Raw genomic sequence first — 25,205 nt, forward strand, 5'->3', positions numbered from 1 at the left:
ATTAACTTGTCCTTGTATCCACTCTGCCCACCCATCCCGATTACCCTTGTGATGCACATCTCTAGTACTCTATGACATCATACCCTGATCCAACATGTATAGCGTAATATTCCTGTAGCATATCCACAAATGCCTTTCACTGCTTTGCATTATTTTCTTGTGTTAAGATCCATGTCAATGGACAAAAAACAAAAAAATATATCCAAGATAATCTTAACCATCCTGATGCTAATTAAACTTGCAGTCATTCAATAACAATAACCATCACTGTTTAAGAAAAAAAAGACACTTTGCAAAATAGGTTCATATGAAGCTTCCATGTATATAATTTATAACCACAAGCAGTACAGCAACCTCTACTACCAACATGAACGCACACAAGGAGATGATTAATGGTGAGGATATTGCTAGTTAACGAGGACATTTCAAGCACCAGGGCTATTATGGATGGTTAATAAGTTCCCAGCTATGACGCAAGACCAACTCTGAGATTGGAAAGACAAGTCTAGTAACTAAATGGGGTCCCTTAGGTTAATGATAGCAAGCGAATTCATTTAGCCTTTCTCCTCCAGCGACAACCCTAACAAAAGGGGCTTATGAACCTAGTGACAAATACACCACAAGGGTTTTGATCGTTAAATCATATTACTGATGAATAAAGTTGTTCTCTCAACACAAGTGGCTGCCTTGGAAGGTACCAAAGAAAAAGCGTAAAAATGAGGGGGATAATAAATAATAATTTCATAACATTTACCATCATGGTTAAGGCAATTTACTGTCACAATCAATTCTGATCAGCAGATGACATGGCCATCAAACGGAACGGACGAGTAACAGTATGGCATATGGTGTGAGGTATCCCTTGCCCAACACTTACGAAGTGAAACGGATATGATGTCACAGATTTTAACATAATATTTAACTGGTCAGTAAATAAAATTTGTTTCTTTTTTATGATTTTTCTTAAATTATACTTTTTCTTTCTTTTGATACACTTATTTCTATCTCACTTCTACAAATAATTCTGAAATATATTCTTGTGTTTTACGTATATAGAACTAGCAGCATTACATCTACAATTTTTCACTGATCATTTACTTAATACTTTTTGAATTTCAATATGTATATATTCCTTTAAGATTATTTGCCTAGAGTGTTCACAAAACAATGAATTCAACCCGTTTAGTCAAACAGATATTAATGACTATTTCTTTTTAAAAACTAGAACCATTTCGGGGTAATGACAAAAACTTCCCTTTTTCCTTGGACTCATAAAACCTTCAAATATGAGAAGCTGATGGTGACAATACTTTAATGGCTATTTACTACTTACAGAAAACACCAATTACAGGACAGAACACTTATAATTAAATCATTTCTGGTATATGTGCATCAAAATGACAAATTTCTTTCAGACAGATCCACAAAAACTATATCTCTATCCTTACAATCAAATATCCTTGCATCCACAATACAGTTTTCAGGCCTGGCACATGTAAAACCATACTGGCATAAAAGTTAAACCAAGCTGTTCTCGTGGAAAGGTTTGTAAAAATTCTTATTATTACCTATTTGAGTGTCAATTATATATTGAACAGGGAACTGTCATAATGACTAATTTACTTAGTGTATTCAATATGAATATAAACTATGAGTTACTATCACATGGCAATGCAGATCTGACTGTTCGCATAAATCAAATTATATTTAAAATTGTTCAAACACATGTTTGCCAACCACGAAGAGTTATAATTATAACAATTAATTATAACAATTGTTCTACTCTTTCCCATCTTTCTGTTCTTGTCTGTCCATCTTGCATAATAAATGTAAATAATATTTATGTACATACTATGGAGAGGGTGTTCATAGTTGTGTAACTTGTACCCAATTCTTTTTTTCAGGAATAAAATCTGTTTAAAAAACCCCATACATTCTTGAATTGTGTGGCAATAGAAATAGCCGTCTGCCCATGAACCAATGGCTAGCAAAATTCAAGCAAAGATTGTAAAATGTCCCTAGTCTATCTTTTATGCACATCTCATTGTTGATTAAATTACTTCTGTTTCTATAGATCGATATGATCATCCAAGATCAAATATCCATACAGGACAGAGGTAGTGAGATCTGAGGTAGCCAGTTTTTGTTTTCGACTATGATATGCAACAGATGTCATATTTGGGATTTCACTTTCTTAGAAAGTACGAATTCTAGTATTTTTAGGTTGAGTCCCATCTGGGATTCAAACCTGCACCCTCAGAGTCAGGCATCTAATCGCCAGCACACTACGTCAACAGCCTACCCCGGTCAGCCACCAAGACTTCCATGATATGCAATATGGGGTTATATCATTAATACCCTTGTGGGTTCAAATCTCTGGAAAAATAGCCTGTGGAGTTTGAAACGATCATGTAACTTTTAAGGAAAGCAATGACAAACAGCCGAGTATGTTAAGACTATGCCATACACTGTTATGTGACACTGGTATGTACAGGATACCCACCATTTATTGGTGGAAGTTTGTTGTTGATAGTACCGTCTGGCCCCTGATAGCTGATCATGTCGTGCTTGGTGACAGGGGCCGTGCTTCCCATGTTGTCTGCAACAACTACCGGCTCCCCTGCTGTGTTGGTGCCAGTGCTGTTTGTCTGGAAGGTCAACAATCCACACTATCACAGCTGAAGAAGCTCAGTACAAACAAAGGAAAAAATCAATGTCAGGGCAGAATAATCTCGTTAATATCTCATCTTTCACTCTGATAAGAAACCTGAGGGAGACAAACTCTCTATGTGAGGTCCTTGCCCTAAGGTGCCGCGATGTGGAATCAGCCAAGTGATACACTATAACAGTGTTTCAGGCCAGTCATCTACACCAATGTTGTTAAACTATACTGAGGACAAGGACAATGACAGTCCTCATTCACTAAGACCATCTACACCAGTTCTCACTGAACAAAGCCACGAGGACTGGTAAAATGAGGCCACATGCATCCTCTGGAGTAGTCTTCAAGAGGAATATCTAAGTTCATGAGTGAGCGAGTTTAGTTTTAGGTCATTTTTAGCAATATTCCAGCAATATCAGACTGGGAATAGCAGAAATGAGCTTCACACATTGTAGCCATGTGGGCAATTAAAGCCACGTCTTTGGCATGACAAGCAAACTCATAAACCAATAGGCTGCCCCACTTCCCCAGGAACGTCTAATTCTTGAGTCAGTGTACCTGGGCTAAGGGGGACCCATGTTCAACACAAATCCCCAATGACTGATGAATGATACACACTACTGTCTTGGAGAGGGGACACATTACGATGACACCTGAGTGAAGAAATGTAGACTGATGCCACTACTTCCTTAAAGAGATAGACAAGAGGGGACACACTAGTACTGGATTGTTACCTTTTGTTGTGTGATATTGGTTGAGCCATAGTACTCATGCCGTACATTGACGGCATTACTCTCCTTCACAGGTAGCTCTCCATCGGCTGTATGCACCTGTGAACTGTCTGGGACCACATATCCACGGCGATCTAGCAAGCTAGAAACATATTGCCCATATTAAGATATATTACCATATACAGGAAATACTGAATCCTTTACTTTCTTCCTTAATTCCACACTCACAAATTCAAAAACAAGAATTTTCAGAGGTGCTTATTCAAAAACCTAAGTGTGTTTGTTAGATCATAATACAACACGAGCCAATAATGATAAGTCTGTCACCAGTAATAATTAAACCTGGAGCAGAGAATCAAACAATATCAGTAAAGGCAACATACTAAATGGATGACAACTTCTTTTTGTGGTGTTTTGGTTTTAATTCTCTGATGCCATTGTCAAGCAAGTATTAAAAAAGCTGTCATCTATAAAGAATCTTTGTATTATTGTAGCTCACAGACTTCCAAAATACCAATCTAACAGAGTGTTTGATACTGTAAGCAGCAATCAACACCAGCATGGAATGATGACACACATTCAACCATGTCACTGACCATTCCTTAAGTTGCACTTAACCTTACATTTAACCTGGCAGGAACCAGTTCCAACCATGATAACCCAAAATAGTTGCCCATTCACAACCAGGAATGAGGTCTACATGACGCATTCTTCCTTAGGAAACCATGGGGCATATGTAAATAAATTGGTTATGAAACAATATCCAATCTTTTTTTTAGATAAAATGAAGTGTATATATATGTTGGGAAAAAAATATAGTGTCAATGTAAACCTGCTTTCACTGTAACATGCTGAATATCTTCTGCATGATATGATACAAGTACATCCCTTGTCTCACCTCGGAGGGGTTGGTCCACAAAGAACTGTCATACAATTCCTAAATATTGAGCCCTTGCTGTAGGGATTGAAGTTTTCTTGGCCCCTCTTGGCTGTAAAGGAACCCTTAATCTGAAACAGAGTGTAACAAAAACTAAGGTTGCAGTCACGGAAAAAGGACCTTGGTAATTCCACAAAGCAGTTGTAGATCCTTGTCCATTGTAAGTCTTTTAATATGATCTATCATAGGTCTAGGCAACTGTCAGTCTTACATGAAATATACATTTTACACAGCAGTTACCTTGTGAATTGTCATCTTAAAATGATATATACACCTCACATAGTGGTTGTCTTGTGAATTGTCAGACTAAAATGCTATATACACTTTATATAGTGGATGTCTTGTGAATTGTCAGACTAAAATGACGGATACACTTTACATAGTGGTTGTCTTGTGAATTGTCAGACTAAAATGATGTATACACTTTATATAGTGGATGTCTTGTGAATTGTCAGACTAAAATGATGTATACACTTTACATAGTGGATGTCTTGTGAATTGTCAGACTAAAATGATATATACACTTTATATAGTAGATGTCTTGTGAATTGCCCGAGTTGAATGATATAATAAAATTTCAAGAAAGCAGTCTTGTAATCTAAAAATGATATATATATTTACATAACTGCAGTCTTATGAATTACAATTTTAAGTGGCATAGCCACCTCACATATTGACAGAGCCTATAGCATTGCTAGCTAAACAAGATTAATCTGAATGCTGCATGTAAGCTTAATGATACATCAACATCAAACATTCACCATGTATCTGCCATAGTATCCCCTAAAGCCTGAAATAGTAGTTAAATTAATGCACACTGAGCCTGCTTTGGATTGCTTTGGGAAATTACGAATGAAACCAAGAATTAATTGCAACACGGACATGCAGATACAATATATAAATCAATACATACATCTACACACCAAATGTCCTCAAGACCACACACCAGATAATGCCTGTACAGTCCCAGGCTAGGTCTGTGCTACTTACATCTTCATTTGTGGTAAGCTCGGTAGAGACAAGGTAAGAGTGAAAGCCCGCCAAGCCCACAACAGAGAACACAGAGAAGAAGCAGATCACTGCCTCTATCACAGTGAATAGTGTTAAGGAAAATAACCAGCAAATCAGACAAAACAGAACACAATCAACTACAAACCAAGATAATGTATTGAAGGATTCCATGATTCAAAAGTCAGACAACAAAGTGACTTCACTTCTGTCTGACTTAATCAAGTTCACTTAATCCAATTTTTGCAATAGTGTGAGACCTCAGTTATATCTATTGTTGCTTGCAGTGCCTATTTGAAATCTTAGTCACCAGGGTTAGGAAATCATTTTGAAATTGCACCAATCATCAAGTAAAGTTGTTATTCTGCCAAGTGGCAGTCCACAAGGAAATGTTTCTTGTTTTTCCTGAATTATACTTGTTTGGGACAAGTGGTCTAAACATGATTTTAGCAATATTCTACCACTATCTCGGCAGGGGACACCAGAAATGGGCTTCACACATTGTACCCATGTGGGGAATCGAACCCAAGTGTTTGGCGTAGTGAGCGAACACATTAACCACCATGCCAACCCACCCACCCCACAGTATTAGTACTGCGAATATCATAATGAGCAGAACAAAATATCAATCAACTTCAATCGACAGTGAATATACCCACCCACCCATGTGTCACTATGAGTGAAATATCAAAATATATAAAAAAATATCACTTTGTATAATACACAAAGGATTGTTGAATCTGCAGTACCACCCACAGGAGTTATTTTGACAATATCACATGTTGAACACCCACATATTCTGGGATTTATCTATGATTTCAAACAAAGAGCCTTTGACTGGCAAATTGGGAAAAATGTAGTGAAACTGTCCAAAATGAGCTTTGTTTCTGATGTTCTTATTTTTGTTAATACTTAGAAGTTAGAAAATTTATAGATTCAAATTTGGAATTCTCTCTGCCATGTGGAGTTGATTTGGAGTTGAGTATTGTCTTCTGAGCATGTATAAACAAGACCCTGAATATCTTTGATATAGATGAGTGAGTGAGTTTTGTTTTACCCCACTCATAGCAATATTTTAGTAATATCACAACACAGGACACCAGAAATGGTCTTTGCATATTGTACCCAAGTGGGGAATTGAACTTGGGTCTTTGGAATGACGAATAACGCTTTAACCACTCAGCTACCCCTTCACCCCTCTATGAGATACAAAAGTCAGCACAGTGATTAGGATGTACAATAACATGGTACATACAATGTATATATATATATGTAAAAAATAAACAAAAATAGCTGCACAGTGTATTAAATTTCTCAAATCAACATACAGTTTAGGAATACATGACGGCAAGAAAGTGTATTTTCAGAAGTAAATGAAGCACTGGAAGTCATGTACAGGTCACAGTCTTTGTAAACAGACTAATTTTGTTAAAAATACTTGTATAAATACAAAACCTATTCTAATCATGTTAATCAAGAATTTAAAACAACACCTATCAACAACAAAAGAAGAAACATAGGTTTCAAATTTCTTCCAGAGAAAATAGATCATGACAAATCCATCTTGATCAAATGGTGCTTAAGATCAGCGTTCTCTGCACACTGACAGTGAAACTGAGACTGTCTGCAGTTTCATGTTACAATCTGGAATACAATGTAGCTGGTTTGTCTCCCTTTGTGTCTATTTCAAGCAGAGCTATTTTGGCTCTAACGTTGTTTGGACAAAGCAAGAAAAGATCAAGAACACAAAGTTTCTTCTCCAGATCTACTTTAAGCATTGAGATGTCCGGACAATTTTTTTAGTACCATTAATGATCTGACACGTACATAATATCAATCTCCACAGAATTCCACAAAAAAACTTGACAGATGGATTATTAGCATGTATCACACATATGTACATGTAAGAGCAATGTAGAAACAAATTTATGAGCTCTCTAAAACGTTGTGTTATATATTTTTTGCAGTTTTAGGTTCATGGTTTCTGGATTTCATATGAATTCAGTGAGATACCAAAGTCTGAAAAAAGTGAGAGTTTGAATAAAGAAGACATATCCAACCTGTTGTAAACTGGATACAAGCACTTGGTGTTGCTATATAATGTCCAGCCTAAATTCTTTAATAATTACTATTGCAAATACACATAAATTTTCAAGGATCTGCATCAACCATTTGATTTAGTTAAGCTCATTAACAATTTACATTTGCCCTTTTTTCAGTATTTAGTTAAAACCTTTAAAACATTTTCCTGAAACACATTCTGTCTTTGAAAAATGAGGACACCAATCAGAAACAACTGCATGCCTGACAGAAATCAAACTTAAGCCATCAAATGAATACATTGAGAATCTTCCAGTGCACAGCAACACAGATGCAGGATGAGGATGAATCAAGCGTGACGACACCTAGGGTAAACTTACATCCTCGTTTGTGGTTTGCTCTGAAGTGGTCAGGTATGTGTGAAATCCAGCAAGACCAATTATTGACCACACTGAGAAGAAACATATAATAGCCTCCACAATGGTTCACAGTGGTCAAGGAAATATTGTTTTACAGCAGAAATCAATTTTTGTTAGAATATGATGTTCATACTGAAACAATATTTATGATGTATACAATATCCGTATCAATGTCTGCGAAGATCTGACAAACCTTCAGTTGTATTTGGGGACTCCTGAGTGATCTTTCATCCCCAGCCATGCATGTGTTATTGAACTAGTTAACTTCCTTTTTTGACCTTTCCATGTCAGTAAGTGAATATAGCTTTTACTTTCATCCATTTGGAACAAGCCATGTATGGTTGTTTTTATACACGAAATACAAACACACTAATAACAAAAATGATCAAATATACACCAGAAGCCTTCATGCTGAATGGCTGAATAGAAATTCATGTGATCAGACAAAGGTCTGTTAGATCTTCACGCAGAGCGACAGTGTAGAAAATCCACGGGTGTCCTTTGGCCCATTAAGTTTGTTTCTGCTGTATTTGAATCAAATACATTTTAACCTTACGATCATTAGCGTAATGACATGGACCCATTGCCTCATTTCAACCACTGAAGTGTATGACATAGGATTAAAATGTCAGATTTAATCAGCTTGAAAAGAAAATGAAAGTACTACTGACATCTTCCATGAAAATAGACTGAAAAATATCAAACACATTTAAGTCTTCATTATACAAGTGATCTGTGATAAGCTGCTTCTGATGAAAACCAATGATTGCCCATCAGACATGGCCAAAGAATACTACATTATTATTGCAAAACTGAAACCCAGAACAGCAGACTGGGTCAATATGCAGGTATTGTTATTATACCTAAGTGCAATATGTAAATTATGCTACATAAGAAATAAAGCAACAAACAATAATCAATAGCAGTATTATTAATTTTATAACTACTGTATTTGTAGTATGTGTCTTACATGCTTAGAAGATTTACAGACATTATAACCTAATGAAACAAATTTAGTTCAACTGTAGATGACACCATTCTGTTGCTAAGTGTTTCTGAGCAATGTAGGTTACATATTCACCCGCCCCTTTGATGGAGGGAATAGAGTATGTAGTGAGTATAGTGTTACAGCAACATTCCAGGCACATTATATTAGGGAGCACTAGATATGGGTTTCAGATACTGTATCCATATGGAAATGAAACCCAGTCCAACATCATCTGATCTGTGAACATCCGGGGTAGAATAAGTCTTCAGCAACCCATGCTTGCCATAAAAGGCGACTATGCTTCTCATAAGGGGCAACTAATGGGATTGGGTGGTCAGGCTCAATGACTTGGTTGACACATGTCATCGGTTCCCAATTGCGCAGATCGATGCTCATGCTGCTGATCACTGGATTGTCTAGATCAGACTTGATTATTTACAGACTGCTGCCATATAGCAGCAATATTGCTGGGTGTGGTGTAAAACTATACTCACTCACTCACCCCACAAGTTAACAGCTTGACCACTCGGCCACCATTGAGCTAAGAAGCATTCATTCTCCCGCGCAAGTAGGTTCTTTCTGGAATCCAGCCAAGCCAGCGATGGAGGAGTGATAAATACCTTTTAACATTATTGACTTTGTTCTATTTAACTACCCACTGTCCTTCAAAAATACACAAACAAATTTGTTTGGTGCACTAGTTATTCAGAAGGTGAAAAATCAGCTACTTCATTGAATTTGAAGACCATTAAATTTTTTAAATCCACATTTAAAATGTTCTTATCAACATGTTTAAGCTTACCTCTCAAGTTATTGCAACTGAATGACCCAAAAACCAATTTACACTTTTTTCAGGGACATGCTTAGAATCAATTTGCGATAAATCGTCAGTCAGCTGAGGTTTGCCTCTTTCATGTGCAGTGATGGATAAACTTTCATGAATTTGAACAAATTGGGTATTTTCATATTCTATCAAATTAAATGGAAAGGGAACTTATTTAGACATTCTGATCAGCTTTCATTTTTTAAAACTGTATTCCTGTCATCACAAACAAGTGTGGACATGAAAATATTGTTCAATACTTGTATTATCATATCGACATTCACATTACTCATCCTGATTATAATTACTTATTTAAGCATGTGTACCATGCCCTTACTCTTCATGATCATTTTTCTATAACCCCTTCATGTAGTTAAATATCTCTGATGAAAGGTTTTATCACTGCCTCCATAACGAAAATGCATGGCAAAGAATGAACTGACCCTGTGACAATGTACACTGATGTAACAATCTACATTAACTATTGGCTTGCACCATGTCCTAAAGCTGCCCTGTACAATGTATGCCTCCTTGTACAGTGTTCCACAGGAGTACTACTAATGGTCAGTTGATACATTGTGAAAGGATATCTTGCTGGTGATTCTTTCATCGCATTGAGGAAGTTATCATGCTGGGCTCCTGTAACAAAAAGAAAACATAAATGAAAAAGTTGACTGAAGAAGAAGACAAAAGAAACAGCATTCTGATAACATGGTGGTTCTAGTCTACATTTTGGAGTAGGCAAACCATTGATTATCAGGGATGGATTCAACCATGCAGTAAAAGGGTCTAAGACAAGCACTGTCTGCAGTCAGCTGAGGTTTTGGATGTGGCATGGGTTAATAAGGTTAATGATTTTAGATATAATCCAGCAACATCACAGCAGCACATTAATGTTCCTACAGGGAACTGAACCAACTGCTCTGACATGACAAGCTAACACATTTACCACTGGGCTACCCCACCAATCCCCATCAGTGTAGAAGGTCTGTACCAAAACATCACATTGAAATATCAAAGAAGCTAAAACCGGAAGTCACCACTGTCTTGGTGATAAGATACCATAAAACCCTCAACGATAGGGCTTAAAGTCTCATCCATTCTCATCTAGCTGGTACCACTGATTGACAGGACCTACGTTTAAGATCAAATTTGTCTTCTTAATGATAGAATATTGGATAAGTGACAACCAGTATTAGATATTGAGAAAGCCTGTAATTCTATATAAACCAGCACTCCTTCAACATGTACAAAATGACAAGGACTCAGTGGGTTTAATCTCTATTGTGATGAATTACCGTTTGTTACTAAACAAGTTCAGCTGGAAGAATTTTAATATGATTTTGTGATTTTAATATTAATTTGTGATTTTAATATCTTGAGGTTTTATTACATACAGCCAGTTATGATGAAGAAGAGGACCGTTTTCTACTGGCTGCTATTTCCCCAGAGTCAACAGTCTCTGAGCCATACAAGTAATCCTATGGTAAAACATATACCAAGCAGATATTAACACATGTCAAGGGTCCATAAACTTCAAACTGAAACGAACATGGGAGAGTATCAACACTAATACAAGGAACTGGAAATAGACAAGTAAGCAAGCCCTTCTCCTCAAACTATATACCACCATGTCAACTATTTCCTTCAAAGACCACTTCTTTGACAAAAACGTTTCAACTGGCTTGGCGAGAACCACCACTTGAGTTGGTTTGTACGACATTAGCGAGACGACTGCTTCCTATCAGTGATGAAGGTCTCAATTTGCCTACCCATTGCATGCAATCAATGCTATTTGGAATGCAAGACAGGTCACAATGCCGGTTCACTATCTCCTCATCATGCTGACCGTCACTAAACAGGTTAAATAGCTTCCCCAGGCTTTATTATAATGGTTCCAATTGAATTTCTGCTTGTTCGGCAATTGGAGAAGGACGTGAGTTTGAAGATGACGCATCCTGTGAGGGTGGCATATTGCGATGTCAGACTGCACAGTGTATGACGCACATTCTCCTTCCCCCGCAGCAGCGCCGACGGACTCCAGGAACCATCCATCTGGCATTGCTGGATCAATACTACTTGCCAATCCTTGTAGCACGCTATCTGCCATTCAGTGTTTCACAGGAAGATGCTGCATGGTTAGAGTGGGACATGTTATCACGGATTCTGGGAAAGGAAACGTAACACAGTTAACAGAGATGTGCATCTTTCAGTGCACTATCATAACATCCGCATTGTGTTAGCTGTACAGAGTGGACACCCAGCTCAATATTGGGGCTAGTAATCAGATTACCAACTCCTCAGTCGGTAGAGGAAAGGTGTAATCCATGATTTAGCTTTTGTAGTGCTGATGCACATTGGTCAAAGATTGTGCTAAAAGCAGTTTGACACTGTGCTGGAGATGCGACTTCGAAGCTAGGGTAACTGGCCAGTACAGAATTGTGGTTCTTCACATATCATCAATGAATTGTCTGAAAATGACATTTTCCTTACTTCATCAATATACAAATGAAACAATAAATGCACTTTCTACAGTTTAAAAACTCTCTACATTGGCCAAGCAAATATCTCAGTGTCTACACTACTCTACTACCATTTCAAATACAATGTCATTGTCCACAGTTTCATCTCATGGATGCTGGTTTCAGTGACACGGTTTCCAGTGTAACCTATGGGACCTCATGTACAATATATCACATCCATTAACAATACATCCCACATACAGTATCAATAACATACTTAACTCCATAACAAGGACAACGACCAAACAAGTCTCTCATCCATTTTTCAGATCCCTTTCAAACATATCAAACCAACAAACAGTGCCATAAGCTTTGGTACCTTGCAAGAACAGAACAGAATATTTCCTGCCTACTATGTACTCAAAATATAAGAACTTCCATGACTGAAACTGCTTCTACAGAAGCCAACTGTACCATCTCCCATCCATCTGCCCGAAGGAAATGTGAGACCTGACCAAACACTGGCTGAAGAAGACCTCGTGATGTGTCTAGTGAGACCGTTCATATGTCCATCAATTAGTGAAATGGCCTAGACCAGGATATCAATCCACTAACAAAACTGCAGACAGACTGACACCTAGATTTCCTCCACCACCTTCTAATCAAAGCCTATCAGACTGATGATGTGGATCATTCCTGTCAAATTTGGCATTCTCAAGACAGGCTTTTGCAGTTTCACCACCTTCTCTGCACACCTACAGCCTTCCAGCACCCCTCATTTGATTAGCGGTCACATCATTAAACCATTTGGGTTTGACTAGCAAAACTGCCAACAGGCTGAGATATGTCTGTCCCTGATATTGTTAGCAATCATTTCTTTCATATCCATTAAACCGAAGAATACAATTACCTAGCCCTAAGTTTACTGACAATGATCAGCATACCTTGGCAACACTGCAAGCAGTTTCAATACAATTACAGTAGGCAAATAACAGCAATCTTTCCCCTACCCATGTGGCCAGCATGGCGTGGCCATCAGCCTTTCATGTTTCAGATCAACTTCTTTTCATTAGAAGGAGCAGTCATTTGATTTATTAATGACATCAGGAGTATTTAAGACTTGAGACTGGACAGAAGTTGTTATCTCAGTTATCACCCATCACAGACAGCTGCCACACCCTTACTGCAGACTGGGTTGCCTGGTTACCAGGCAGTATCTGCTAACTCTGGAATAAAGGTATTAGCATCACAACATATCCAACGCTTGATTTCATCCATATTTGATAAAATTATGAGGTATATGTCCTATTTCACCATTGAGAGTATTTAAAAACAGAACCCAGCTTGCAGCATGCAGCATGTTTCTGTGGCAATATTCCACGATAGCATGTACAAAAAAATACAGTATGGTTCAAAATTATTGAGAATAGCTAAAGCATTTCATATTATTAAACGAGAACAAATCAGATAATATTGAATGTATTGTGAAAGTGAACTGACCTTTTCATGTTGTGTAGGTAACAATTTAATATTTTATCAAGTCTCCTTGAGCTTCACTGCACAGTCTAAGACGGGTAGGCATACTTCCTATCAGAGAGGTTAGTGTCTCGTGAGTTATGCTGTCCCAGTATCGGACCACTTCTCTCTTCATGTCTTCAATTTTTGTCAACCCCTTTTGATTCACACATTCCTTCATCATCCCCCAAATGTTCTCAATGGGATTTAAGTCAGGACTATATGCAGGAAATGGTAATGCAGTCACATTTTTCTCCTGAAACCACTGCTTGGCATGTTTTGCGGTGTGTTTAGGATCATTATCTTGCTGCAAAAGCCAGTCATTTCCATAAAACACATGTGCACTTGGAAGGAGAAAATTATCTAATATGTTAGTGTAGCGTTGACTTGTCAGATTACCCTCAAACACACACAGCGGGGTCGTTCCTAATAAGGATATGCCTCCCCATACATGAAACTTTGGGCTGTATTTAGGTCGTCGATACAACGGTGCTGACGCAGACTTTGTCCATATTTTCACATTATTGGGATATACCCATATTGAGCTTTCATCAGTAAAAATCACAGTTTCCCAGTCAAAGTATTCATGTGCCAAACACCACTCAACACGCCTGTCTTTATGTTCTTGTTTCATGAGAGGAGAAGGAATTCCAGTCTTTTTCTCCCATCCAAGATCAATCAAATTTCTTCTAACTGTAGATTTTGATACAACTGTTGATCCCCTTTCTATCATTTCATACCTGATGTTGGAGATGCTTGCCCTTTGCTTTTTAGACGCTAAAATTCCCAGCCGGACGCGATCTGAGAAGTCCAATTTTCTGGGTCTCCCTGCTCCTTTCTGGTGCCCAAAATCCTTTCCCTCTTTAAAATTCTTCCTAATCCTATACACAGTAGAAAGAGGAGTTCCTGTTCTCTCTGCCAATGTATTTACATCATCCATTCCTTGATTACACAACTCAAAAATCAACCTTCTTTTATCTTCAGCAGACATTGTTGACAGTGCTGAGGAAAATGACGTCTGCTACAAATTCAGGGGAGGTAACTCTAATTGTACTATACTCAGTAGGCCAAGAAGAGTTACCTCCCTTATACCATTACTTAGTTTTAAGTATCAGTGAATCAGTTGAGGTGTTAGGATAGCTCAAAGTAAGAAGAAAAATTCTCAATAATTATGAACCAGACTATATATGTCTGTAGCGGACAGAACCAGTGACTAAAAACATTACTTGAGATCAACATGGCATACTGACACATATACTGTCCGGGATAAAACCAACAACCAACAACCAATCAGTCCTTCTTGGATTCCGCAATTTCGCAGTTGCAGAAAAAAACACGGAATTTACCTTTCCATGCAGAAAAACGTCTGGTCCGCAGAAAATGCATTTTTGTGCAGAATCCATGCACAATTTGATACTTTTCTGCCTCAGAATTTGCTTATTTTAAAGACTGAGTGAAAACTGACTGACAGCCAAAATGAAAATTAAAGTTAATGTCAGAAGTAGGATCGGTTACACATAAAACGAACTGACATATTTATTGTGACAACATTTTCAAAATAATTACGATCAAAGATACTTTATTAATAAAGCAAGTTTAGGCATGTTCCAAATAAAATTAGATGAATTTGACACTGCAATTATGTTCTCAAAATCGATCATTTGAAAATGGAAATTATTTCAGATTTCGTTTAAATATAAAATTGTTATTTGCATCAAAGCGGAAGTTGTTCGTCTGCATCAAAGTTACGAATGAGAGGAGAGAATTAACTTTCAGCAAGAGTTTAATTCTCAAACACAGAAAAAGCTGTCTGTGCTTTGTCATCAAGCTTACTCAAGATGTGATATGTACTGTCGACTTAACTTAATATCTGTGTTCGAGAATTAAACTATGAAGGTCTGTATAATGTTTTTGTTGTTTTTATGTTTTTACTAAATGTTTTAACTGCAGAATGTTTTGCAGAATATTGAAAAAAGGGGTGCAGAATTTGCTAAATTTTGCGGCGGAATTCTTAAAACTTTGCCACGGAAGCCAGGAGAGACTGACCAATCATCATTAACCAACTCTCAGACCAACAAACAATCATCATTAACCAACTCTCAGACCAACAAACAATCATCATTAACCAACTCTCAGACCAACAAACAATCATCATTAACCAACTCTCACACCAACAAACAATCATCATTAACCAACTCTTAGATCAAGCAAAGCTTCTGCAGGAGATGCAAGGTTATGAGTTTCCTTCTAAGAACAATGGTATAGTGTTGTCTTCTTTCCACCACTTATGATCCACAGGGAAGAGTGTTAAAGTACAAAGTGATTCAGCCAAGGCATACAGTATAACCAACAACCAAATTCTGAGAATGTGAAAGTTTTTGCTCCTCACTAATATTACTACACAGACTAACTGAAAACTAACATAAGATAAGTTCCACTTTAAAACAGCACATTTTAAATTTCTAAGGGAAATACTATATTTGACCATTTCTCTTACTGTACTGCCATCCAACCTTTCAGAACTTCGCTAAAACATTACTGGCGTTAGGGAGGTGATTTGTCCATTGAATTTTCAATTTCGATAAAATACATGAAAGGCTGCATACTTTTCCTCTTTTGCCACTGTTACAATATCAAATATCCAAATTCATGTATCAAATCATATTAGCTCTTATGGAGATCAAACTATACCTCCCTTAGCCTTCATGTGCACATCATAAGTTGTCCACTGGTCACGAGGGGGCCTTGAGCTCATGTACCCTTGAGGTTTGTTTTACGTTCATCGAGCTCGCAGGCCCGAGTGACCAGTGAACAACGCATTTATCTTACGGAACACCCGAATTCTAATTTTAAACTGTTTGAAGCACTTCTGTTCAATGCGAGGTGAATTACCATTTTGCAGACAACACAAGGTAAACAGATTTAGAGTTATCTCACTTCCATCTATTTTCAATCGCAAAACATCGGTACTTTCTGCGCTTCATGCATGATTCAATGTTATTCGAGACAAAGAAGTACTACCATGAAGCACCAGGAGAGTTCAGAATTCTCAGCGGTGTACACTGAAAATAATACACTGCCTGTAAGCAGGGTTCATTGAAAATAACAGAACAGTGCTTAATCAATCAGAAAGTGCAATTCATGTGTGAGGTAAGATAAAAGATATTATTGAACCTTACTAAATCAGGTTACATTTCTATTGCACTTCATCGTGTATTCATCCAAATGAATGAAACATCAAAGAAGGCTTGGATATGGTCTGTATTCTAACCATTTGCATTCTGGACATCTGCTCTGTTGGCGTCTGCCCCAACCACTTTATCAGGCTGGCCATGACATGCATGACCTTGTGTGATTTAATAACATTTTCTACTCCTCCTTTGATCCTGCTAGCTTCCTAGGACATTCATAGTTGGCATAAACACTGGGCAGAGACAAGGATATTAAGTTCCTGGCTTTCTGATGGCCACCAGAATCTAATTGCAGTAGTCAAATTTGCTCACAGACAGAATTAACTTGTACATGAGGGACCACCCCCTCATGCAGCCACAGGCTGACAAAGAGTGATACGGAAGTTATGGAAGTTACATATTCTAAAAACAGTGAGTGAGTGAGTGAGTTGAGGTTTACGCCGCACTCAGCAATATTCCAGCCATATGGCGGCGGTCTGTAAATAATCGAGTCTGGACCAGACAATCCAGTGATCAACAACATGAGCATCGATCTGTGCAATTGGGAACCGATGACATGCGTCAACCAAGTCAGCGAGCCTGACCACCCGATCCCGTTAGTCGCCTCTTACGACAAGCTGAGTCGCCTTCTATGGCAAGCATGGGTTGCTGAAGGCCTATTCTACCCCGGGACCTTCACGGGTCTCTAAAAACAGCTGTGCCAAACTGATATTTAAGCAATCGGAAGTTAAACGCTACTGTATCCATTAGTAAATAGTGTACCTGGATACTGATGAGTTGTATGCAGCTTAAGCAGGGTGACTGAATGTTGACAATGCAGCATCAGCAATAATGTATTCAAGAGAAGAAATCTGGACGAGACAAACCAGGTGTTAGCATGAAAAACCTTACCATCAATGTAATACAATAAGCACAGTCACAATAAACATTGTTCACTGGTAACGAAGGGACCATGGGTTGAGGTACCCTCAATGTTTGTTTATATTCCCCTTGCCCTTTGGAATCAGGGAGGGTACCTCAATCAATGGTCCCTGAGGTGAACAACGTATTTATCTTACCGAACACTTCAATGTCAATTTTGAACTGTTTAAAGCATGGGTATCGGATCTTACACTTTAGCCAACCTGTATTAATCAAGCGATTTGAAACTTGCATCTTGTTGTTTTTCCCTGTAGGTATTGTCTTAGTAAAGTCGCCACGATGTAATTCCCCTTGTTAGTATTCACACAGACTATGTTTGAACGTTTTGTCAAAATATATTTATTGCAGTGAGAGTCAAATGTGTTCATAGCCATCGCTAGCTTTTGCAGATGACACAAGAAAAACCCATTTGGAGTTATCTCCCTTCTTCCATTCGCAAAACATCGGTAATTTTCGTGCATCATGCGTCATTTAATGTTATTCTAGATAAACAACATAACTACAGTGAAGCACCGAATAAGCTGCTATTGGCAGCGGGGTGTACTGCAACGCACCTCACTTGTACACAAGGCGTATTGAAAATAATAGAACAGCGCTCAGCCAATCACACAGTGACATTTATGTGTGAGGTAAGATATAACTTAATGAACCATTCAATTATCATTTTGGGGATGTGAAAACCAAAACTAACTATGAGATCCTATACAGTGTTTTCCTACAGCCTGTCTTTTGGGTTGAAATGTTGGCCTGAATGTCATGACTGAGGGTACATCAGCCCTATCCACGTATCTGCCATTCTTGTGTCTACACATTCATCAAAGGAATGATGAGGTATAAATTCTAATGTGTGTGAATGTTATGTCAGTCACAGAACTGTAAATTCATCAAGTACACCCAACAAATTTCAGAAACTGTTCACTCAACTTCCAGCATCACTGTCAACAAAGCTAATATCTGATAGAAATAAGTGCATTTGCCACCAGTCCAAAAAGCAAGCTTAGCACAAAGATGATCCCAGCTCTTGCATATTGACACAGATAAACAACCTAACATCATGAAAATTTTGTACTTTACTCACTTACAGTGAGTTCCTGCATCTGACCCCCACATCTTATCTGTCACCAGATATATTTTTCAATACAAGAACTCTGAAACCGTTCAGTTGTAATCTGAAAATATGCTATCTAATCTACATCCTTTCCCAGACAAGTGACCCGTGAAGGTCCCTGGGTAGAATAGGCCTTCAGCAACCCATGCTTGCCATAAAAGGCGACTATGCTTGTCGTAAGAGGCGACTAACAGGATCGCGTGGTCAGACTCGCTGACTTGGTTGACAAATGTCATCGGTTCCCAATTGCGCAGATCGATGCTCATGTTGTTGATCACTGGATTGTCTGGTCCAGACTCGATTATTTACAGACCGCCGCCATATAGCTGGAATATTGCTGAGTGCGGCGTTAAACTAAACTCACTCACTCACTCCCAGACAAGTTCTTTACCAACTAGCTGGACTTCTTACACATGCTGTACATCACCATTCAGTGACAGAAGCAGACTATACAATTTGCTGTTTCCTCCTTGGTCTGACATTGAGTCACACCAGCATGCAACGTGTCAAACATCAGCAAGCTAAAGGACACTTTATCATCACAGCCAATGTTTCCAGGACTTCTTCACAAGCAAGCTGCATCCAACAGCCAAACTACTAAGACTTCCCTTGAACAAAAAATAAAACCTAGAAAACAAATGCCACGAATCATGGTTAATTGCTGCAGGGAACATAACAAAGTGTGTCAAGTAAAGAGACGTGTTACAGGAAAGTATGGGAGACAACAACACAGATCAATAGTTGAGCAGAGGCACTGCTATTACATCTCACCAAAGGATGTGGTATCAATCACTGTAACAAACTATGCCATGTTTCATCTACAAAAAGGACCCAGTTTCATCACTGGCTCAACAAACACCCTCAAGCTGGACTTTTCCCAGATTTAGAATCATGTGAGGAGGTATCGATTGTGGGATGCTTTAAGGGTGTATCCAGTGTGGGGATGCAGTGAAGGGGTATCCATTGTGGGGATGCTGGTAGGGGATTTTCAGTGTCCCTTTCCTCCGAGTTGTCTTAATAGCATACTGTTTAAAGTTAAGGTTATTGGTTTGGGCATATTTGGTTGACACATGGATGTGAAGTCAGGTGGAAGTTCAGGTAGAAACCTGTCTATAACATGGCAATCACAATCATATATGACATGCTTAAATTAAAGACCTTGTATCTATGTATAGGTTATGAGCAATGATTCTTTACATGGCTGTCATACTTTGTGACAATTACTGTTACTTCTTATTTCTTCAATTAGCAAAATCTCATAAGCAGATTTTCCAATTTTCAAAAATCAAAGATGTCTGAGAGCCACTGTCACCACCATTAATGATTTCTTGTCATATCCCAGCACTTGTCACAAGTGACCCCATCAACAAAAGACGTGTAATGGTAGAGCTTGCAGCTCCTTGATAGCTATGTATGAAGATTCATGTCTGTGACGGTGCTAGAACCACTTTGTGGCAGCAAGAATTATCAGTAATCCAAGTAGAGGAAACTTAACTTGTAACCAGAGACTGGTTTAACTAGAGAAAGGAAGAAAATGTCAATATCAGGACTTGAGATGGGAGACTTATGTTTTTATCCTGTTGGTCTTGAGACTTAATGGCTCTGCCACGGAGTTGTATTGTAGTGATCACAGTGGTGGATACAAATGGCATTACGACACTTTCATCTACATGTGATAGAACATCTTTCAATATTTTAAGCAAATTTGTAAAACTCATCTAAAGTTATTCATCAAATGCATCAGTCCTTCAATACTATGATGATATGAAACTGGCAACATATTTTGAAGTAATCATCAATAATATCACAAAATAGTTTTCCATAGAAAGTGAACCAACACAATGCTGAGATAGCTATCAGACCACTAGTGGAACTAATACTATAGCAATCCAGACAGTCCAGAACCCGCACTGCTGCACTGAACTATACACAGTTATAGCCTTCTGTTATTTTGGACTGGATAATCAATATGGTTGTACAGAACTTTTTGAAGAATTTAGAACATCCAAAATTGATTTAGAAAATGAAGCAGATTTCATCAAATTATTCACTGTAACTTAGGATAGGTTGTAGCCATTTAAACACATAGACTTTTCAGGTTCATCCAAGACGATGTAGGGATGATACTTGCATCCGTGGTTGTCATAACAAACACAGCCTACATTATTTATTCCAATGTTTGAATTTTTTCAACATTTTCTGTGATATCAATATGATACTATATTCACAGACTTTAACATCAAAACCGTGTTGTTTGGAAATTAAAACCTACAAGAAAATATTAATATTGAATTATTGATTTTGTAAACATGTAACTATATATAACTACATTACAATAACCAAATTATTATATCAACCTCACCAAAAAGATGTTGCAAGACTTCGTTATATATTTTTATTTTATAATTATATCATTCTAATGTCTTCTCTGACAGTTTTGGGAATATGTATAATTTCCTTTTCTACAGGGTTGCTGTACTGTCTTATTTGTTATTGCTATAGATATTTTTTTTAATGCCTGTTGTCACATACCAATTCTTTCTGAAAGAGATATTATTTAAAGCACACCCTCTGCCGTCAGCCATTATCTAATTGTGTATGGTACCTGGACTAATCATACCTCCTCATCAGTGTCACCAGGCACAGGTAATGACACCTGAAGAATTAATCATCTCAAGGTTGGATGGCAAAGACTGATCAAGGAACTATGCTTATGATTACTTGCTTCTAATCAAAGCCTTCCTGTCCAAATGAAGTCATGCAAAACATGCTCCACAATCCTTACACACTGTAAGACCACCAAATCAATTTGACCTTAATTACGCACACTGTGAAAAAATCATGTCTTGACCAAAATACATTGGCAAGGTCAACAGTTCAGAATGTTAGCATTTTCGTTAGGAAGATGAGAAAACGGGGAACAAGGGATACTACTGTTGTCCTCACTGTATTATCAGGGTTTCTAAAAATGATGGATTCAGGTGTGTCATGTCCGTTGAAACACATCTGGCTGCCTGTGAATGTCCTATGTATTTCAGTATCTTCTCTGTGCTTAACTGGCTTTACAAGGAACACGCCATGAAATTGAAATGAAGGAATACAATCTGATACTCCTCGTAACATAATACCTGGGACATAAATTTTCTAAGCAGCCATATTTTTAGAGGTGAATCTTAATTTAAGATTAACATCATGTATATTACTTTGTCATATTAGACAGGACATGTTTCTATAGCATACGTTAACTTCAGGACATTTATGGTGACAGTTGGTGTTCTGGAAACTGAACTGAAACTATGCCTATGTGGGCATAGGAACCTACACATCAAATATTTTACACACAGTTACGTCACAAGCCCTCATGTGACACTTACACTTAAAATGTCTTATTCTGGTTTGATTGTGGGCATTCCACCACACCACAAACAGACATGAGCAAGGCCTGGTACATATGCAGATTTATCTTATCAACTCAACATGGCCCAACATAAACAGTTTTTCCAAATCAGTACTTTTTTATCTTTACCACTTTTACTACCAGACGTACAAATGTGTTTCTAATTTACAAACAAGCATTGCCACTAAAGTGTCATAATCCCCCACCACAAATCATCATCTCAGACTTAGAAAGTAATGAAGGTGAAGGTTGTAATTTTAGATGAAGTTAAATGTCAACAGAGAAATCATGACCAGTCAACCTCTCTTGATATCTCGCTTTATAGTAGTTCAAACACACAAATATTTTCAAGACTCACTTTGACCCTGACATGAATGTGTTACTGTATGAAATATGCAAATATAGGATAACATGCTGGTTAACATGCTGAAATCGTCAAAGAGTGACCTCGATAATTAAGTGAGATTAACCAAAATCGACTGGACCTTGCACCTGCCTACATTAAATTTGGTGTCACATACGAAGAAAGTCAGTGAGTGGTTCTTGTGATATCTCGCTGACAATCTTAACATGCAGGTTAATATGTTGAAATCGTCAAAGTGTCACTGTGACCTTGATAATTATGTGAAGGTCACCAAAATCGACTGGACCTTGCACTGCCCTTACATTAAATTTGGTCAGACAGTCACATATGAAGAAAGTCCATTCAATGGTTCTTGAGATATCTCGCTGACAATCTTAACATGCAGGTTAATATGCTGAAATCTTCAAAGTGTCACCATGACCGTGAAAATTATATGAAGGTCACCAAAATTGACCGGACCCTATGCCTTCCCTAGATAAGTTTGGTGTTGAAAGTGAAGAAAATCCCCTTTTGACCTTGAAATGAAGGTCAAGGTAACTTTCTCATACTGTGATGAACTTTGGTATCAAACATGAAAAGAATCTAGTCAACGTATGGTCAGATAGAGCCTAATCCTATATAGTCTGTTTTGCACTCAACGCGTGGGATAATTAGCCAAACCAATCTGCAAAAGAACTGCCTTTTACGTAAATGTCCAATTTTAAATGTGACTTTCTTGACATTCACTCACACTGACATTAACACATCCCAAATCCAGAACTAATATTTGTTATTAACCCTGTACACACAAAGTGTTTACATGTCCACACCACAACAGTCACCTAACACTGGTATGTGTAAATACTGTTTTCAGCAATATTCCAGAGATATCACAGCAGGAGATATCAGATAAGGCCTTTACACATTTTACTCATGTGGAATTGGGTTTTTCTCACTCTCACTGTCAACAATGGAGTAAACTGGGTATCACTGTCAGTACTGGGGAAAATCTCACTGTCGATACTGGAGTATATGGGGGTCTCAACTTCAAAATTGGAGTGAAAAGGGTCTCGTCAATACTGGAGTAAATCCTGGAGCAAAAGGGGTGTCTTCATTAATACTGGAGTAAATGGGGTCTCTTGAGAAAATCCTTTGGAAAATTATAACATCCTTTCCTTGGCCAAATAAATGCAGCATCGGCAAAGATCACTTCTTCAAAATAGCTCTTTCCTCTATTTAATGAGTAATTTACCAGGTCACTGTATCGATCTTGCACAAAACTGTATAGATTTTTAAAGCTCTCCTCCAGCCAAATTGATAAAGACACAGTGAATAAAGCATCTATTTTTCCCTAATTTAAACACAAATACTTCATCTAAACTGCTAATTCTGCAGAGAAAATGCATCTTTTTTGGCAACAGAACCTAGTTTTTACAACCAGTGGATCTTGTTATTAGTGTACTTGTTGCACTTTATCTTCAAAGGTGGGTTTGATTTTGTTGTGCCTGTCAGCTGGAAAGTTGCAGGAACCAATGAATGCAGGGACACACCCACAAACACAGCCATATTTCAGGTATCAGCTTAATAAATGACACAAAAGCCAGATTTTTCATCAGTCTGAAGCCGATTTTGAACACTATCTTTTGGCCACATGGTACTAGCACAGAAAGACAACTTCTACTGGAACTAATCTCAAAACACAAACGTTGCCAATTATTGTCTTCTTTTTTAACAACTCTTAGTTGCCAGAGTGAGTTAGGACAATATTTCAGTTATGTCACAGTGTATAATTTGCATGAACAACACTCAAAGAATATACCATGGATAATAATTAGGTTCAATAGATTCAAACCCAGCAGATCCTGATCAAATACATATATGACAAGACATATCAATGAAGAAATACTTACTTAGTATGAGATGTGTAAGCACACAGGCAAATATGTAAATACACAGTATTGACAGCGACAGGATGAAGAGGTAAAAATAGCGATAGTTTCTCTTGCCAACACAGTTGCCTACCCAGGGACAGTGATGGTCAAAGCGCTCTGAAACAAAAAGAACAAGACAATTTATTTGTAAGGTCATTATTATCTAAACATTTCTATTATTCAAAGGTTTTACTATTCTAAGAATATATCAATCAAAGATCATCTGCAATTTTAGGGTCATTAAGGACAATTCTTTCTGGTCTAAAAAGCTCAGATTAGTCCTGTGAAGATCTATGTTAGAACTGGTCTTCAGAAACCCATGCTCCCTGTGAAGATCCATGTTAGCACTGATCTTAAGTAACCATGCTTGTCAGAAGAGGCAACTTTCAGGATTGGGTAGTCAGGCTTGCTGACTTGGATGACATGTCATTGTATCCCAACTGTGATTATCATTATGTCAAATACTGGACCGTTGGTCCAGATTTGATTATTTACAGACCTCCGTCATATAACTGAAATCCTGCTGGGTGTGATGTAACAACAAACCCTCAACTCAAAAACCATTATGTGGTCCAGTAGACCATGACACGGTGACAGCATGGCTAAAGACATGGACTGACATGGTATCCTTTAAGAATGTACAGATATCATAATTACAAAAAATTAATTATTACAAAAAAATAATTCTTGTAAAATGTCAGGTGTGTCAGTATTTCAAGACATATGTAG

The 25,205-nt window shown here is 37.8% G+C and overlaps 1 protein-coding gene across 7 annotated transcripts in view; it reads right to left on the reverse strand.

Annotated features, from left to right (window-relative positions):
• Window positions 1-25,205, reverse strand: part of LOC137286139 (palmitoyltransferase ZDHHC14-like) — a 72,695-nt gene that overhangs the window by 13,320 nt on the left and 34,170 nt on the right. For 4 of the 7 annotated variants that reach the window (XM_067817813.1, XM_067817812.1, XM_067817807.1 and 1 more), the window contains exons 4-9: window positions 24,456-24,593; window positions 10,199-10,247; window positions 5,321-5,423; window positions 4,292-4,401; window positions 3,397-3,535; window positions 2,504-2,648 (exon numbers count right to left, since the gene is read on the reverse strand). In XM_067817813.1, coding sequence (XP_067673914.1) covers window positions 2,504-2,648; window positions 3,397-3,535; window positions 4,292-4,401; window positions 5,321-5,423; window positions 10,199-10,247; window positions 24,456-24,593 — 684 coding nt within the window. Of the gene's footprint in view, window positions 1-2,503; window positions 2,649-3,396; window positions 3,536-4,291; window positions 4,402-5,320; window positions 5,424-7,758; window positions 7,862-10,198; window positions 10,248-24,455; window positions 24,594-25,205 lie in introns of all 7 variants that reach the window. The other 3 variants (XM_067817814.1, XM_067817808.1, XM_067817811.1) reach the window with 1 other exon arrangement.

This window comes from Haliotis asinina, chromosome 6, assembly GCF_037392515.1.
Source record: "Haliotis asinina isolate JCU_RB_2024 chromosome 6, JCU_Hal_asi_v2, whole genome shotgun sequence".
Classification (NCBI taxonomy): Eukaryota; Metazoa; Mollusca; class Gastropoda; order Lepetellida; family Haliotidae; genus Haliotis; species Haliotis asinina.